General features: G+C 40.5%; 1 protein-coding gene across 1 annotated transcript in view; it reads right to left on the bottom strand.

Moving 5' to 3' along the window:
* Nucleotides 1-19476, bottom strand: part of TG (thyroglobulin) — a 155906-nt gene that overhangs the window by 16979 nt on the left and 119451 nt on the right. The window contains exons 42-45 of the mRNA XM_074144697.1: nucleotides 13462-13626; nucleotides 12550-12717; nucleotides 4961-5142; nucleotides 406-513 (exon numbers count right to left, since the gene is read on the bottom strand). Of these exons, the coding sequence (XP_074000798.1) occupies nucleotides 406-513; nucleotides 4961-5142; nucleotides 12550-12717; nucleotides 13462-13626 (623 nt within the window). The remainder of the gene's footprint in view (nucleotides 1-405; nucleotides 514-4960; nucleotides 5143-12549; nucleotides 12718-13461; nucleotides 13627-19476) is intronic.

The following is a 19476-nucleotide window of genomic DNA, read 5'->3' as shown; positions in this document are numbered from 1 at the left end:
TCAAGAGGGGGCAGTGTTAAATTAATGTTGAGCCCTTAGAAAATGTTACCCCATCTATCTTGAGAGCTGTGGACTTCCGATGGCTTAGACGTCATTCTGGTTCTTTCTGGGAGATTGATCAGATACAGAGTAGAAATCTAAAATGCTATCTGGAATTGGCAAAGGTAGGCAAACGGGAAAAGAGGAACTTAATTCAGATGTCTAACTTGAAGTGCCTCAGTTCAGAAACAGCATTCCTATTTAGCTAAGAGAGAGAAATAATCTATTAGAGCCCAGTCCCTCCTTTGCTAATACGGACTGTTCATACCAACATCTATCCATTTACTCCACAGGGTGCCCAAACAGACAGCACTTTTTTTTTGCAAACTCTAAATCCAAGAAACATAATAAAATACATCACCTTACCTGCTCTGTGAGAAGCTCTCAGGTACATGGTACATGAAGACATTTCCTCTGGAGGCAGCAGCCCAGTGACTGGCCATGTTTATGATGGGACATGTGATAAACTGGTCACTGATAAAAAAGGAGAAGCAGGGAACAGACACAGTCACATAAAAGAGAAAAGGAAAGAAAACCCCACAACCAGCAGACCTCTCTCTGTATAGGTAGCCTTCTAGATATGCCTTGTATATATAGCAGATTGATAGCCACCTTTAAATCTTCCAAACCAGCTCACATCTCCGCCTTCAAGTGGACTGAGGGAAACCACATTCACCCTCTATGAGCCCAGTACAGCTTAGAAATCACTAAAATTGCTGGTTTATGGAGTGTTGAACAATGCTAATGATACCAAATAAACAAGTTCTGACACATAAGGAGTATCCTGGCCAAAAAAGCAATCCCATTTTAGTCTAGTTTATGGGGGCCCATGCTTGTAATATATAAAGCTCCTTCATCCGGCACCACTAGGTTACAATGGCATCTAGTAAAAGGACTTATATATTTCCTGGCTTAAGGAATACTGTTGGATATGTCTGTGATTTTTTGGGTAGAGTTTCCAAAGCTGGAAGAGGTAAGAGACTCCTTTTGTATATATCCTGCAGGGCCTCTGGTAGGCTTATCAATATGGTGCATTGAGGTCACCAATGCACCATAGTGCAGCTGTATGTCTGGGAGAGAAAGGTTAAACAAGAAGAGTGCAATGAGATAGTTCAATGATCAATTTATCACCAGGTATTGCAACACAAAGGTATGAGTGAAACAAATATATCCAAAACCGTCCAAGCTTCAGTTGCCCCAAGAAGTAGGACTGGAAGGTGGGGTAAGCAGTTGCTGGAAGGAGCACAAGGGTTTCAAGAGGGGCAGGCAGATAACAGGACACCTTACTGCAAGATATCTTGTTATGATTCCTCATATATCACCACTTCTCATTCTACATGTGCCTGGAGACTCAGCACACTCTTTGGGTGTTTATAGATCCACAACCGCATGAACACACACAAACGTCTCTGCTGCGGAAGTAGGAGGTTTCAATTCTCAGTCTAGTGAATCTGAAACAGTAGCTGCTCCTTCAAACTTGGTAGGCAAAAAAAAAAGAATGACTGGTGGCAAGAAAGAACAGTGCCAGAAAAGCATAAAAACATGTTGCTATATTTAACTGGTACGATTATGAAAGGCACTATTTGGGTAACTATCTTGGTTCAGCAGAGTTTATTTTCAGCCCATCTGTGAGACCACAAGCTATGGGCTGACTGACCACAATGCTCTTTGACAGTTATGGTTGACAACACCCATATGAAATGAAAATTACTGTTCTTCACATGCCTACCAGCGTGGGGTTTTACAGGAGCAGATGGCCCTTCAAAACTAGGGAGTCTGTGGAGAGCATTAGCTCTCGAGAAATGCTTTGAGATACATTTCATCACTTAAAATTGATTCTTAGTTGATGTTATGGGGGGAAAAAAGTCAGATATTCTGGGGAAGTAAAAGAAAAATTAAAAAAAAAAAAAATTGTAACCACAAAAATGAAAAGGCTGGTTTTTTACAGGCATGGAATACCAGAGGTTAAAAAAAAAAAAAAAAAAAAAAGAAAATTAAACTCATTTTATACCTGAGTAAAACACCAGAGAATTGCAGCTAAAAGAATTTATTTTAAAAGTGGAATTATTTTAAAACCACAAAATATGCACAATACATGTAGATTATAACAACCACTTCTGTTGCTTTCTTACACTTTATAATCTGGTTAAAACTTTAACAATTAATTATAACTTCCTGACATAGAACTTTTCTTGGGTTAGCATCTATGCTGCTAGTAATATTTTTTGTTAACAAAATACAAAACAAACAAACAAACAAAAAACAAAACCCAAAACAAACAGCCACCAAAAAAACAGAACCAAACCCCTCTTTTTTCCACCATGTAGGTGACTGTCTTTCTGTAACTGCCGTCTCCCCTCCCTTTCTGCTGGAGTAATTTCCAAAGTGTTTAAAGCAAAGGATTATCATTAGATGCCCTGGTTTCGCTACCCATCCTTCTGCTTTCTTGTGGTGACTCTTTAAGCCGTTCAGGTCTTTCCTTAGCCAAGTCATTTGCCTCATCTCGTAAACCAGCAGGTAATTAATCCTTGTGCCCGTGAGGCTGCCGTGGGGCGCTCGCAGCCTGAGCGCCAGAGGAGCTATTTGTGCATCGCTTTGCTGCTGCAAGCCAGCGGTGTGCTTGCCATTGTAGCTTCACAAAAATCAGAGTCTGCACCATGCCGAGCCCTGGTCTGAGCATGGGTGATCAAATGTGACAGCCCTCTGTTATAACACCTCCTTATGGAGTTATCTCTGGATGGGAAGGCTTAAAATTTAAGTCCTTTCAGTCCTTTATGGCTTAAAACCTTACTGATCTGACTAAAGAATTATAGCCCCATGGATAACAGGGGTGATGGAAAGACATCGAAGATGAGTTCTGGCTTTGATGCCCATGAACCACAGCGCTTCCACGCGTGCTGTGTGCAATGGCCTCAGATGTCACAGTGATGGGTGGCCTGTCCCTGGGAGAGGCTACGAGGCAGGACAAATGCTGCACGGTGCGAGACTCAATAAATGGCGCAAAGCTCAACCCTCAGCGTTCTGGCTTGTTTACTCCATGACCTCAATGCACCAGCACACCTGGACCACCCAGAAACCTTCCCCAAACATATTTGGTCACTGCTGTCTTGGATCAGATGTTTCCAAGTGAATCTTGGCTTCTGTTCATCTCCCGCTCCCTGAGGCTCCCCTGGAGCAACGCCCTGCAATTCTGATGGAGGATGAAGACTTACTGAAAGGAAAACCTTGTCTCTAAGGTCTCATGGAGAGGCTCACAGTGGGACAGAAAGCAGTAACACTGACAGCGCAGATACCAGGAGCTTGTAGTTATGATGTCTCCATTCAGAACAGAGGTGAAACAGCATGGACAGGCACATTAGGACTCAAACCACCAGCTTATAAAACACAGCACCTTAGAAATGTAAAGAGTTTTCATAATGAATCTGCTCATGAAGCAGAGACGGGAATAGGGAAAGAGTTTTTTGATTTGTTTTCTGAAAATCTGTTCCCCTTAAACATTCAGCCACTGAGCGTGCACAGAGGCAGGGAAAAGGAGGCAAGGAGATTTTGCCCTCAGTTCGCCCGCTTTCAGAGAAACGAGCTCACCCCCCATCCCCCGCCCCCACTCTCCCCTTCCCCCCACCCCGCCCCAGGTCAAGATCTGTAACTGGCTAAAGCAAACTGGCTCCCTGTGGGGGAGAGAGCAAAATCTACAGTTTGCTGACCAAACCACCATGTGACCCAAGGTGAAGATATCCACTAGACTTTATGGCCTACCGTAGGTGTCATGACTGCTGTGGAGTCCTAGTTCAACAGGGCAATGAACTCTTCACTGGACTGTTATCCAGAACTGCTGGAACCTGATGCCATACCCAATTGAGGGTTGAAGCTACGCATATGTACTAGGTGGTGTGAACATGGCCCACTGCTCATCTTCCATTTCCCAATGGTCCCTGCCTGCAATGTTTCAATGCAAAGTATAGGAGTGTATATATTGGAAGTAATTGCTTGTGTCTCTGCTGACATTTCATCACAACTATTTCCTTCGGAAGAGGCTGGGAGGCACTGTGAGTCTATGGTGTGTCCTCATGGATCAAACAAGGCAAGAGTCAGGTATTGTGTGTTCTCCTTTCGCCTCCACAAGAAGACTTCCGACAGAAGCATCCTACTGCTTAATTCTGCTTTCTCTCACCATGGTAAACCATACACAAAGGGAGCAAAATGTGGATTGGGTGACATTGTACAATCACTGTACACTGGCAGAAATGGTTACACAAGGGTCAAGGAAACACCTGAATAAGCTTAAGGGATTTTTTCTGCAATAGGTAAAATGGAGATTAGCAATGCACAAAGTGGGGTTGGGAGCCACTTTTACGAATGTTCACAAATGCATCACCATTTTACAAAAGATACTCACCGGTAGAAAGCCTGACATTGTGAAGAAATATATTTTGCAGGTTTCATAATATAAAAAATTAATGCAATTGCTGAAATTAAAGATTTAAAACTTGACCACTCTCCAAATTTCCAAAAACTAGGAAAAATATCTAACTGTATAATTAGGTGACTTTGTAAATAGAAGCTGGTCTATTAGTTCTTCCGCTGTCCCATGGATGAGAGGAATCTAGAAACAGTTGATGCAGAGTGTGCAAACGAAGACAACTTTGACGTGAAAGAGTACACAAAGAAGTATTCGTAGTCTGAATCCAATATACAGTTCAGGAGAGACAATGCAAACTTTTCACAAGGCATAAAAGTCAGTTCAGTTTCTGTTTACCAATGACATTGGAAACCTCACAGAAAATGAAATAATATTCCACATTTTCTGTTCATTTGCATAAGAATTTCTCAAGTTTTTTGGAATATAAATGCACACTTGAGATAAGCAAAACAAACCTTGCTTAACCCCAATCACACAGTTGTAATAAGATTCGTTTCTTACCGGGTGGCGTTTTCCAAAGCCCTGGAAAATGATGAATAATCATCAGTTGAGTGTTCGAGGGAGTAATACCACGTAGCTGCATCTTCAATGAATGAGTTGGAGTCTTCTCCTCCCAGAGAATTTTGCAGAGCCTGATAAAAGGCTGTTTTGCTGTTGGTTCTTCCTTGACTTTCTTCAAATTTCTGAGAACAAAATGCATACATGGAATTTACAAACAAAACCAAAAGATACATTTTTAATGGAACAACACAGGCTCAGATCTCCCTCTGCTGGAACAAGTCCTCTCTGCTGTGATCTCCGATTCCTAGGGGAAGAAGGAGGCGACAATCTTACTTTTGCTTTCCCAACACTCTCACCAGCCAGCAGTATTGGCTTCCTCAAAACATACTATAGGACTGAATCCCTAATCTAGTAAATCCAAATCATGGGTACCATGCTGTGCAGGTGTAGCTCTAATGCTACAGAAACCCTACTGCCTCTCACAGAAGAGTCCACATGGATAGTCCCCCACTGTAGGTGTGTCCAATGCTGTCTTTCTGATGAGCTCCCTGAAGGAAAACTAGAGGGGATAGAGGGAGATATTGTTACTTTCCTTTGGAAATTCCAGAAAGCGAACACACCATAGAGCCATATTCCCCTGCCTCTTCTGGAAACACCTATAAAGGTATGTGGCTGCCATAAGGTCTGTATTTAGGTCCCTTCTAGAATAATATCTGCCTTAGTCATGGAAGAGAAATCCCCCTCCTCTAAATCCTAGTGCAAGTAGCAGCCATGATCTTCAAACTTCATAACCCCTAATGACTTTCAGAGATATATACAGAGAAATGTCCTTTTCCTCGGATCTGTGGTCTGAACCTTTCCTGATGTAAAGGTATTTTCCCCAGAGGCCATATCACTGCAGAATTACTGATAGCAAAGGCACCATCTTCTATGCCAAACTATGTACCCAATCTTATTTTTACCAAAACTAAAGACTGCTGGAAGTTTTCAACACAACTTTCTTTGAGGATTTTTTTAATTTTATTAATTCAGACTTTTCACTTTTCTTTTCTTTTTTTTTTTTTTTAAAGAATTTATTTCACCTTCAGAAATGGAGGAACTTCCTGAAAAAAAAATGTAGCCTGAACTTTCCTGTGATCAAGTAATTTCTAAAGAGGGCACCTTGCAGGTGCATGCTGGCTGCATCTTGGTATAAGAAGTCCAAGTCTAATAAACCACCTATATTATTTTGGGCAGTCAGTCTGATGCAAAATAGGCTGGTGTCTGCCCAGTTTGGTTACCATAGATGCTTTACTGAATATATCATTTTGATGGCCCACAGATGGTTTTCATCACGCTGCTAGAAGGTCTTTCCACAACCCTACACAGAAAGTACAGTGGGAATAATCACTTTTCAACAGATTCACAGAAATGAAAGATGGAAAATAAGTCCCCGTCTGCTGAGGCTGAGGCCTGTCCTTACTGATGTCCCCTAATGCTTTGTGCATTTTGATTAAGTGACTTTACAAGGGATTTCAAAACACTTCCAAATATCCCAAGATGCAAAAAGATCTTGGCAATTCTCCCTGTATTTTTAATGTATTATTCTTTTGCTTGATTTTGGCCCATACAATGTGAAAAGAGCCATGCTGTGCCAGTTTAAGTAATGCAGCTGTACTTCGAAAAAGATCTGCAACTCCTACGTGACACGTCACTTGATGTGCACAAATGCCACATATGAAACTGCATAGCCCACTTGCCTGCAAAATCATTCAGATTAAATACAGCAAGGACACGTATATTTTTCTGCAAGAAGCAGAAATCATTGTTGAAGACCTGACGGCAGATTCAAAAGCAATCTTTCCATCAGCTTAGGAACACATCAATTCGGGTCCCTACTAACCAGCAGAATCATTGCTGCTGCCTAATTAGGAATCTCTCATTTGGTGACTGGGTCTGGTGGGTTTGGCTCACAGTTATGGATAAGAACAGATGTGTTTCTGTGCCAACAAAGAGCCCAAATTCTTATGTGTAAAACATCCTGTACAAAGCAACTTTCATGCAATGATTTCATTTTATTGTGTTTTTTAAATGTATTTGCTACCTTATTCTACACCTGTCATGGATACTTAAAATAGCAAAAAAAACTTTAGGGTATCGATTATGTACCCTAGGAACTGATCCTTTACTGCCTCATCAACGACCAAGCATCAAATAAACACTACGGTTGAAAAACACAGAGAAGGAGATGGATCACCATACAATGCATGGTTAAACCGAGGAACCCCTTGCCTCGAGGCTTTGCGGATGCCAAAATTGGTGAAGACGAAGTTTCATGAACAAGGTGTTGAATGCAAACAAATAAATAAATCAGTTGATGGTTATTAAATACAAGAAGACCAATTTAGGCTAGGAAGTCCCTGAGCTGCAAAGTGCTAGAGGTTTGGAGATCATTTAGCAGAAGTATCACATTTGCTTACGCTATTCTTACCAACATCCACTCTCAGGCACTGCTGAAAACAGCATTCTGTGCTCAATGGGCCTTTGATCTGACTCAGTGCGGTTGGTCTCAGGTTTTTACTGTGCTTATGTACTAGTTTCTGTGACCTTCAAAATGCCCCCAAAATTCTGGTAACCTTTCTCAGGCAGTCATTGATAACAGAGTGGGGTCCTTGAGATGCATTGAGTCAGATGAAAGGGGACTCAACAGGCAGAGATGGATCAGAAACTGGCATTTGTAACACATTTTGAGATTTTTCATCCCAACCAGCACTAAAACAGCACAACCTGAAACACTATGTCTCAACTGTCGCTTTGGATATAATATAATATAATTTAAACACCTGACTTTAACACAGTAGCACAAATCAAAGCAATAAATTCAAAATAAAACCCATGACATTAAAAAGACAAAGCATTTTAACTTTTCAGAAATATATTCAATTTCACCAATTTTCCATGTGCAACAAGTGTTTCCCATTTGAAAATATATGACCAAAGAACAATTTTCAAATAGCAGTAGATACAACAGCTATCAGATTAATAGAAACAGCTGCACGTTATGTAAAATAATTTACATTCTCCTAACCTTTAAAGAGTTATTAGCGACTGACCTCACAGTTATAGTGGGGTTTTCAACTTTTTTTTTTAGAAAGTAAGTTAGAAAATAGTTAAAGACAGCAGGTGCACCATTTCCTACTGTTCTGGTGGTGCAAAGTGGTCATAAATATTGTCTAAATGATAACATATATAATGCTTACTGTTCTTGTTGCTGCAGTGTAGCTTCTGGAGCATATGAACAAATCTAGTCTAGTGGGGTTTTTTTAAATAAATTGTAACAGTTGGTACACCAAATGTTTACATCTTCCAAGGGGCAAAATGTACTTTTCTGTCAAACTGATATAGTGATAAGACTAACAGAGTATGTACAGATCTTAGATCTCTAAATGGCTTTTGATAAATGTTGTCACAAAAGATAGTGAAAGACCTGCCAGCCATTCAGCAGGGTGTTTCAAGGATTCCAGCTAGTTACAAGATGAAGTAAGGAGATGATACCAGCCCATTCTCCTCACTGATGGCATTTATCAGGACACTGCTCCCCTGGTCATTGCAGTTAATATACAAATATCTACCGTCTGTTATATGTTACTGAATAATTTTATCCATAAAGAAATTAGCTGACTGTAGTATAGTGCAGATGGAAGATCTGGTCTACACAGATCCAGTTGTTTGCATGGGGTAAATAAAGTATACTTCTATCTGTCCACTCCCCTATGTCCTGGTTCTGGGTTCTGCAGCCAACTATATTTGTACTAAGGAGGGAGAGAAAAAGAAAGAAAACACATAAAGTGCAACCTCAGTCTTCCAACGAAAAAGAAGTTCAAGTTAACAATCCTTGCAATGTGGAGATTACATGGTAGGCACAGAACATATGGAGGATACAAACAGGGCTGTACTGACTTACTTGCATATGTCAGAGAAAACCAGATATAGATCAGCATGAGTGACTCCATGTATTTAATGCCAGTAGGAACCATTAGATCCTCCCACCTGAGCATCACATATAGCACCGGGACAAAATTTTGCCCAGTTGGGAATTTTTAGAGGTTTCTGCTCAGCTGCCCTAATCTATGACTGCTCAAAGCTAATATCCCTGAAGGTCTGCCATGGAAATTGCAGTTAACGGGTTTAGGCTTAACCGCTCCATATGCCACATAATAGTGCATTATGGCAGCACTTGCCATTCCCTTAACAAACTCTGCTTTGTTTCTCACTTAGCTTCAACCATCTGATGGCTGCACTGGGGATGAGTACGAAGTGCTCCAGGAAGTGGTAAATCTGTCTCAGTTCACATGAATAAGCATTCAAGTGAATGCCATAAAACGGTCATTTCCATGGGCAAGACATTGAGCACGAATGTTCAGCATACTCTCTGCTGCAAGCATCACTTAGACACCTCAGCCTTTAATTGCAAACAAATCGAACATAAATGTTTTGCTAGCACATAAGTGGTGCCTTCTGTCTTTCTGTTTTATTTTTAATTGCAAAGGTCTTAACAGGCATAAGCGCAGTGTTGTAGTGGGAGTACAGAGACACCCAGAACAACCAAATGCCAGTAACCCCCCACAGAACAACATGTTGCCAACTGGATTTACCACCTTCAGGTCTGGTTGCAGTCTAGAGGTTTTACTCTCACTTCTAAGACTTGACTGCTAAGAGTTTATAAAACTTGCATGCAACTCCAGTCTAAGGTGGTAAGATTTACATCACAGCTCAAGCATCCAAATGTCTAAAAGTGTCTCCTCACCATTTACAGGATCAGTATTAATAGAACAAGACCAAGATTAATAGAGCAAGTCCTTGGCTGAATTTTCCAGCACAGATGTTCCCAGGAACTGGAAGAACAGTTAACAGGGGTTAAATTTTTCATCCCCCACCCTTTGAATCTGACTACACTGAAATCAATCATCCTAAAGGAGATGGAAATGAAGGACTTGCCAATTCCATACACTTGCCACAGGACGTTTTAGCTGTGCCATATCTGCCCAAATACATGCATTGTTCGTCTGTCTGCAGAGCTGGAGCATGTCCACAGATTGATTTTCACCCCAGGGAGGTTTGGTCACCTCTTTGTAGAAAAGATTAAATAACTTTGTTGAAGTCAGAGGCAAACTAGGAACTATGCCTTGTTTCCCCGAGCTGAGCTCAGTGCTTTGTCTGCCAGCTAACCCTTCCCACCTTCCTTAGTGTATCAGTAAAACCAGCTTTGGGTTTTCCCAGGAAGATGCAAGTCAGATCTACCTTAAGGGAACCCTTAAAATAAATAAAGTAGAAGAGTGGGACACAGTGTGGGTTGTCTCATATCCTTCTTCTACGTCTATTGTGGGGAGAGGACAGTTAGCACAGATCAAAGATCCCTTATGACGTTATGACAGAGGAAACGGGACACAGACTTCTCGGTAACAACCACCACCCGCACCAGTTTCTGCCACTGTAGCTAAATACATTTGTGGCCTACTCAGGACTGTATCATCTGACTTCGACTGCAACCATGCATGGTCATGGCTATGATGCAGAAATGCTCTTGAGGAGCTGGAAAATGCATGTTCTTAAATAGCTCAGTGACGAAGGAAGCATTACAGTTTCCCAGCAATTAATACACTAACTGCATGGACAAGGAAGAAATCAGGAAAATTTAAGCTTGCAGCAACTCTTTAAGAAAACAGTCCGATGACAGGAATGCAGACTGGTCAAAACAGTCACATTCCCTTCCTCAAGCCCTAAAAACCTGAAAGAAACACAGGAAAATAGAAATAGAGGAAAAGGTGCATAAAAAAAACATCAGTTCTTACTGAGAACTTGAAACCAGCTTAAGGAAGTCAAAAGGGAGAAAACAAAATATAGTCACCTATTGTGAACATTAGGAATTTTCTGGAACAGAGATGGAATCTGACTTACAGCAGTAGCACCAAGTAACGTAGGTACTATTATAATATCTAATAAAGAAGTTAACTATCCTTTTAAGTAAGAAAAGTTAGACCCTTGCCCAAGGAGATGAGAAGATCTCCAAGAGTGGGAGATTTTAAAACAAGTATCTTAGGCTGAGGTAGGTATGACCTTTGGGTTGAGTTGCAACTTTTTGAGTTCCCTTCCAATCTTATTTTCTGCAAGCTTTTGAATAAAGAAGATATTCCAGATTTTCTTCTTGGAAGGGGAACATTTTATTGTTGGGCTTTCAGTTACCACTGTTTTTTCTTTTCATTTCAGCCTGACAGTGCTGGCTTTTAGCACTTGTGGCTTTCATTAACATCATTATTTGTTGCATAATTTCTAATACATCATGGAATTTCATTTTGGTTTTGCAGACAACTGTCACGTGGAAATAGTGGTAAAGGAAAGAATTTCACTTCCCAGTCTTCATCACATGACTTGTAATGAGGTTAATGAGGTTTATTCCCCTCTCACAGAGTCTGGATCATTATCTGCAGGCCTCCAGCACCACAGTCCACTTCCTATGCCTGACTTCCTCTTTTAATTGACTCTGAAAGAGGAAAATACATGAAATACGAGCAGGAAACTTCTGCTGGAGACTAAACAAGCAATAGGAACTTTATTCAGGTGGGTCAAAAAACCTTCTTTCAAAGGGGTATTTTTGTTATTAATTCTGAAGTAAATTGGTCTATGTGTTATTTGCTACCAGCAAAGAGAAGCTGGGATTAACCTCTCACTGTCCCCTGCAAGAAGAAATCCATACATTTAGAAAAAGATAGCAACAGACCTGCAGTTCACTTAGGTAACCCTCAAAATTATCCCTGCCACATTACATTCTCCGGTTGATTTCTTATCATATGTCTAAGCATGTTGGAAAATTTAATTTAATTTGGCAGTGTTAAACAGGGAAGTACTATTTTTCCCATCATGGGGAAGGACGAATGAACTAGAAGAGGCTGATATTCTGTCCCAAGAACAGAGAGTGCCAGAGGGTTTCCAAGAAGACATAAAATCCCTCTGGGTAGGCCTTCATGCTTTTGAGGACATTTATGTCCAAAGTACAGCATGGATGCAATTCTATCTCATTTCACCAGTTCATGCCCTGAAACCTTAGCCCACACATCCATCAGGCCAGGCTATTAGTCATAGCTACTCCATATTCAGAATCATCTCTACAAGAAAACATACTTCTTAAAGGCAACAGAGAAAAAAGTTTGCCGCAAAAAAAAAATTAAAAATGTTGCTGACTTAGCCCTGCTGCCCAGTGAAGAACCTCATAACCAAGTTATGAGCTTGCTTTCTTCTTTGTGAGATTCAACTGAGATTGCAACATAAATAAGATTCTAGATACAGTACAACATACTGCTGCATATTAATACATGCTAAATCATTACTGATCTCTTACCTTTTCATATCTCCACCAGTAACGTTAATCAACAAATACAATAATGCCATTAAGCAGTGTAAACAGAAGACGGACAACGCCTTTGCATATTTGCATGGAGTGTAATTCGTAAATTGTAGAAATCCAAAATAATCTGTCTTGGCTGTATATAATTACTGTCATCACTATAATAATAGTTATACCATCAGTTCATTAACAGTGAATCTCTTCCTACCTTAATTGCTTTAGCTCTGCTGATCAACCCATCCTGCTGAGCACTTCCAATGAGCAGATCTACTTTCCGAAGTGGAGGGCGCTGCAGGGCTTTAGCTAATGGTTCCCGAAGGTAAATTCCATCCATCACTGGACCCCAGTACTGGAATGGACCACTTATAGCGAGAAGCTAGATTAGCAAAAAAGCAATAATTAGCTTACCCTGGTGATTTCCACTTTCCTTATGTTTAGAAAACTGAGCTGATTGATAGCCTTCAAGTGAACAAGTGACCGGTTAGTTTAAGTGTAAACTCACCATTGGCAGGAAGCAATGCTTTTGCTGACAGTCTCAGTAACTGAAACAAGCTGAATAGGTCAAGAGAATTGATGGTCTTAGAGCCATAAAAATATTCTTTTGAATTAGAAATTGGCTCTATGCCAGTTCTGATTGAAAAATGTATTGTCAGTGAGTGTTTTAATCTGTGGGAATAGGATCCACCTCTAGGATCATCTAGACTGCAGCTTTCACAAGTCTCCCACTTAAGAGACAGAGCACTGATATCCCTCCCTACTTCCTTTTCTGCAAAAATGCAGTTACTGAAGCTACAGACACTTGATTCTCCTCTAGACTAATACCCAGTCTAGATGCAGATGAGAGGGTACTGAAAGAAGGTAAAAATTATATTTAGAATAGTTTTGGAAGATGTGGTCAAAGCAGTGTAAAAGGAACTTAGTCTAAAGGAGAATCAAGCTGTGAGTATTCATAGGTCAGAAGTAGATGCCATGGACATCAGCATCACTTCACCAAAGCTACTCCAGTTCCTCTTTCACAAGGATTCAGCCCAGTTTATTTTTTAAGCTTCCTCACAGCTTCATGTCAATAGAAGCTTCTTTTTGGTTCCTTGCCAGCGGCATATATTTTGCAATGGTGTACCTTAGTCTGTGCATCATTGAGGACACGAGCAGGTAACTGGCGGAGGCAGGCTACAATTTCCTCACTGGTGGATGAAGGGCATCCCACATCTTCAGCCAGCACTGCTGCTTGGGTCTGTGCTCTCCTCTTAGTAATAATGGATGCTGGAGAAAAAGCTGAACCTCCCTGGAAAGGAAAAACAATACCAGTCAATACATGCTGTCAAAACACCTGGGCCCTGGGTGCAGGTAAAAAATGCTGAGAATCAAAATCTGCTCAGTTGAAGTATGTGAAACACTGGTATTTAAATCATAAGAAGCAAGTTCTAACAATCAAATCAAAGGCAAGAAGGACAGGTTTGGCATTTTCCAGCTTTGCCATGGTAATTTTGGAAGACCTTTGAAAAGTGGCTACATTATATCTATAATCAAGTCACAGATCTTTCTCAAAAATTTGCTGGAAGGAAACACCTTCAGACAGGAACAAATATGAAGAAGGTGCTGTGAAGCACATCAGGGAACGGAAAGCCCATCTCACAAGAGTAAAGTCTAAGTAAAGTTTTACTTCCTTAACTGTGATAAACAAGGATTGAGAGCAAGCATGATCTTTTTAAATGAATCCATGAAGAAGAGTTATTTATGCATTTGGACAATGCTGGTGGACTACCAAATGGGCATTAACTATTCATATTGACTGTATATAAATTTAGGCTAGAAACTTTAAGATAGCTTACCCAAGGAGCAGTGAAGGTTTAGAAGAGCTACAAGCAGAGGTAGTGGAAAAAAAGGCTAAGCCAAGTTGCGAAGATCAACCAGAGCCAGAGCCCATAAAAATCAGAGCACAAGCTACAGTCCAATCTCTGTCCCAGACTCTGTTTCTTTCCTACAGCTGTGCCAGCATGGAAAAGGTCCTCACCTAAGATGGTACAACTTGGCTTCAAACTAGAAGAGGGTAGATTTAGATTAAATATCAGGAAGAAATTTTTCACTGTGAGGGTGGTGAGGCACTGGAACAGGTTGCCCAGAGAAGTTGTGGATGCCCCATCCCTTCCATCCCTGGATGTGTTCAAGGCCAGGCTGGATGGGGCTTTGAGCAACTGGTCTAGTGGGGAGTTGGAACTCGATGGTCTTTAAGGTCCCTTCCAACACAAACTATTCTATGATTCTATAATGACATTCTTGAGTAACCATGAAAACTACTTATTGAAAATGCAGATAAATTAGTATAAATCTGATAAGATCTGACCTAGAACAGAAAGGCTGGAATAGCTCTGACATGGTTCAAATGACTAATTTCCAAACATATAAATCAGTTTACTATAACTGCTACAATTAGCTTCCGTCTTCTAAAAAACACCCAAACCGTAGATGCATAATATGAAAGACCCCAATCTATCTAACCGATTAACTTACTTCTTACTGAATTTGCTCAAAGCATAACTATAAGTCTGAAAAAGTATAAAACCAGAAGCAAGTTAAAAAGAAACAGAAAGCAAACAGCAAATCCTTATTTTGAAATTGTCTCAAACCTTTGAGCCTGAAGAGCTCGCCCTGGCCAGCACCCAGGACATTTTTTTATATTTCAAACAAGCAGACCCATTGATACTAATAGGATACCAGTGCTCACAACTGGAGAAATATGTTTCCAAAAATAATTAGAAAGACATTATTGTTTGGATGTAGAGACAGTCTTTTTAGTTCACCGTATGTAGAATTTCTAGTGCTACTACCTTCCTGAAAGTTTTCTCTTTCTTTTTAAGGGATATGGAAAACAAGCACTGTTATTAGCCTAATGACTGAGACGCAGATGGTTGCAGACAAGCTAAGGAAAAAGCAAAGATTGTCAATCCTGGATCACTAGAAGAGCCATCTCTGCTTTTAAGAGAGCAGAAGGTCTAAAGAAGAATAAATAAGTACTGCTTGGTCTTATTCCTCACTTTAGCCCTCAATTTAGATGAGAATTTGAGTGAGCAATGGGCTTTATCCTCACGCGGGATTTGCGGTGGCCTATTTTGTGTTTGTAAGGCACGATATTTGCCAGCTGCTTACTAGGTGCACTGAGTCAGTTGGTCATGAGAGAGAAAGGAAAATATTCTCGATGAGAGCATCTCTGTGTGTGGGTGTGTCCCCAGGACGCAGAATGAAAACTTTGCTTTTTTGCCTGACCTTCAGAGGAGCATGTTCACCAGAACTAGGATGGGTGAGACTAGAAAAGGGATAACACGGCATGCCAGCTTCCCTCAGAAGAGTAGCTTCCTTGCTTTTCATTTGAAGCAAGGAATTATGTGTCTCCTTGGTATAGCAGAGAAGTTAGATCTAGGATTGCACAATATTTATCCATGAATCTGGAAAACATATTCTTCAACATCAGAATTGAAAGTGCTCAGCATGTTTTATCAAGTATCCGGTATCTCTAAAAGGCATTCATTTAAACAAAACAAAACCAAACCATAAAAAATTAAAGGGCTTCAGTTTCCCAAATTCTGAAAGTTTCACAAATTTGGAAAGTGGCAGTTTCTGTGTAAATTCTGAAGTTGCCCTATTAAAAGGCTAAGTTTGATAGGGAAAGAGAGTACTGAGATCAGATGACATACAGAATCCAAAAATTCACTTTGATCAAGCAGAACATCCTCGTGTGTGCTTGATTTTGAACACATCTCCTCCCAGGGATTTTAAACCTATGCAAAGTTCCCCTGTCTCTGAGATCTCTACAAACTGAAAGACTGTGCTTGGGTCAAGCACTGAGTCAAACAACAATTACAAAAGATTCTGGATAGAAGCATCCCACAAGTCCTCTCTGCATAGGGAGAACTAAAAGCCTGGACAGGCAAACCTTCATGGCACATCACTGGATCTGTGTGGGTTGGCATTAGATATGGTCCAAGTTCAATGAGTAAAAGAAAAAAACAAAACTTCTGCAAATACATTTGTGAGGTGAGGACAGTTCTTGTTTGAAGCCTTACTCTTGCTGTGCCTATATTCTCTTCTTTGCATGACTGGTTAGAACAGGTTTATGTGCTCTTCTTTATTTTTTTTTTCTTCTATTTTCCATGGTAATGGCCACTTCCTCAGTTTGTTTGTGGTTTGTTTTTTTTTTTAATAACGTCCACATTCAGGAAGCATGTCTTGTGTTTTGGGGTTTGAATGAGATGTGGCATCCACTACTGTTATGCATGTTTAATTTTTATTGGGACTGGAAGTGGGTGATAGAGGGACTTGGGACACCATTCAAGCAGAATTTGGAAGAAATATCATTATGTTCCCTCTTCTTGTGCATCTGAAATACGTTCCAGGCTCTGGAAACAAGGGTCCTCTTACCGCAGAAATTAGGCAAGCAAAACTGTACCAGTTCTCTGGTTTTCAAATTCACATCACAATTCAGGGTCATTGTTTCCTCACCCTCACTAAAAAAAACTCAGGAACAAATAAGTGAGAGCAGAAGCTGGAGACTGCCCAGAATTAAATTTCTTCCTTTTTCGAGCCTGCAGTTTTCACATTAAAAATAAATTTTCCCTAAACACTGTAGCCACATTAGAGGCAGACTCAGGACACAGAGGATAGCATAGCTGCACTCAGCATTTCTGTTGGCTTCTTTCCCTGTAAAACTATAATTTATTTGTGTGATTAGTCCCAGCAACCAGGAATGAAGGAGTTGTTTGCTTTAAAAAATAGGACTGTTTAGGCAGAATAAGAAATAGTGGAGGAACTGTTCATTTCCATTACATGACACCCCTATTACCATCAACATGACAGAATCATGAATCAGGAAACCGAAAATCATGAGATCAGCTCAAAAATAACAAACACTGTGTTCTTTTTGTTAGTCCTCTGTTTTTTAATTCTCCAGGAATTCTACCATACCTATAAACACATGAGCTAGAAAATTCACCTTTAAAACTAACAGCTGAGATCTTCAGATAATCCTGCAGGGTAGTTTTTTGAAAGCAAACCTATAAACAATATGAGATACACAACAAAATCGTGAATGTTTGCCATCTTGCCATCACAGGGCATTTCCTATCTCAGCATCATTTAGATGGGCTTGACAGGGAACTGAAGCCACAGGCAGTTCTTGTTTCAGCTGTCCTCACAGACTGACCCACTGTCATCAGAGGAAGTTCCGATGACATTTTGGACAACGAACCGGATGAAAGCATTCAGTACCAAACTGCAGAGAAGAAGCTGTTGCAGCTGTGTTGCACAATCCACATCAGCAATATCACACTGTCATGCTAAATTTATAGGAAGAGCAGGAACATTACGTTGGGTAGTAGTACTTACCCTAACAAGTTATAGCATTGAAAATGGAAGGTAAAGCTTTCGGTGCTATTTGGTTCAGGGACCAGAAGCTTTGCAAGCATTTCTTTATTTACCTTTTCAAAATAAGAAGTTAAGATGCACTGTAGAAATTCACATATTAGGAAATTTTCCCACAATGGTGAGAAGCTGATGAATGCAAATCTGTATTACATGAAAATGAATTCTTGCTTTGCTGGTAGGCTGTGATCAGCTGAGTCCAGGCTGGAACCTCTTGCAAACTTCTCTCTTGGGACATGGTATGTCACACATCTGTGATAGTGCTGCCCTGGTCATCCCAATTCTCCCTCCACTTGTTGGGCACACCTAACTATTCACATCTAGCCAAAGGCTAGCATTCTGCTTCATATGTCTCACAGATTAGGAGCTTTTAGTTAAATGGCACCCCTTGCTGCTATTCTGATGAGATAATAAAAAAAAATATACGGACCACTATGGTAAACTGTACCTCTCTCTCCCAACGTACCTGGAAAAGACAATTGCTGTGTAAGCTGCAATCCTGAATGTCTTTTAATTCCTCATTTACTCTGGAAACTCGCTTCTGCAAAGTTTTTTGGAACTGATTCACAACAGATCTAATGATTAGAAACTTCATTGCAACTAGCTTTTATCGCCCACACTCTGTAAAGCCAAAACCTTCTTCCTCTGCTCACACCGTGACCTCTTGTTTTTCCAACCTGACTTGAAACTGAAAACCCTGCTTGAGCCACATTTATATCTTCAACACAAGCACTCTCTTCAAATTAGTGCAGTTTTTCTGACGGCTGCAAGGCAGCAGCCTCCTTACGAAGCAGACCAGAAGAATGTTATAGACAGCAATGTTATTGCAAACAGAAATAACAGTAACACCACTCAAAAAGCAAAGTCAAAAAATATCTAATGAAAACAGTCAAGCCAATGAACTACCCTGATAATTCTACTTTCCCAAAAGAGCCAGATGTACAGCAATATTTTATTCGTTAAAGATAGGCACTCTCCAGGCTCAGTTGCATATGGTTCCCAGCAAGAAGTATCTGTCAGACCATCTGGTTTGACCTCCGGGATAGCCAAGGCTCTTCCATTTCCTGACTGCTAGGCTCAAGGGCTTCCTATCACTTAAAACATGGCTCGTATTTGACTAAAGCCTGATCTTGCATAAAACATTTAAGCTGGACTTGGAGACACCGAAAAATGGACACCGCAATCTTCTCCTTTGCAGTTCATGCCTGAAGATACTCACTCCACTGACTGGAAAACTGCACCTTATTTCTCTTTGAGGATGCCTTCAGTTTCAGCTGACATCAGATCAAAGAGACTGTTTATATCCTGTTTTTTCTCCCTGCAAAAATAAGCAAGCTGCAACTAAGTGACTACTAACTCTTCTTTCCTATTAGCTTAACAGATTTTTCTCTAAAAGACTGGATTTAAAGTATTTTCAGAAGTTCTTGTCAATTTGGGACTCCCCCCCCCCCCCAGCCCCACCCCCTTGCAGGGTTGTATTTCAGTATCCTGCCTTTCTTTTCCTTAGACATCTAATTCTGCACAGTGACAAGTGCTTACAACACACGAAGGTTGCAGGGCTCTATGTGGAAACATGAATGTCATTTTTTTCAGGCTTTTAGACAATGTCTGTCTTCAAAAACCTGGAAAAGTAGAAATCTTTGGGACCAGGACAGGGAGTCTCTATCACAGTTAAGGAGCTCTGTTGCTAAAGTGACAAACATCAGCCCATGAAGTGTAA

This window comes from Numenius arquata, chromosome 3 (genome assembly GCF_964106895.1).
Source record: "Numenius arquata chromosome 3, bNumArq3.hap1.1, whole genome shotgun sequence".
NCBI classification, from domain to species: domain Eukaryota; kingdom Metazoa; phylum Chordata; class Aves; order Charadriiformes; family Scolopacidae; genus Numenius; species Numenius arquata.
The sequence above is the reverse complement of the archived record's forward strand: the minus strand, read 5'-3'. Positions and strand labels throughout refer to the sequence as shown.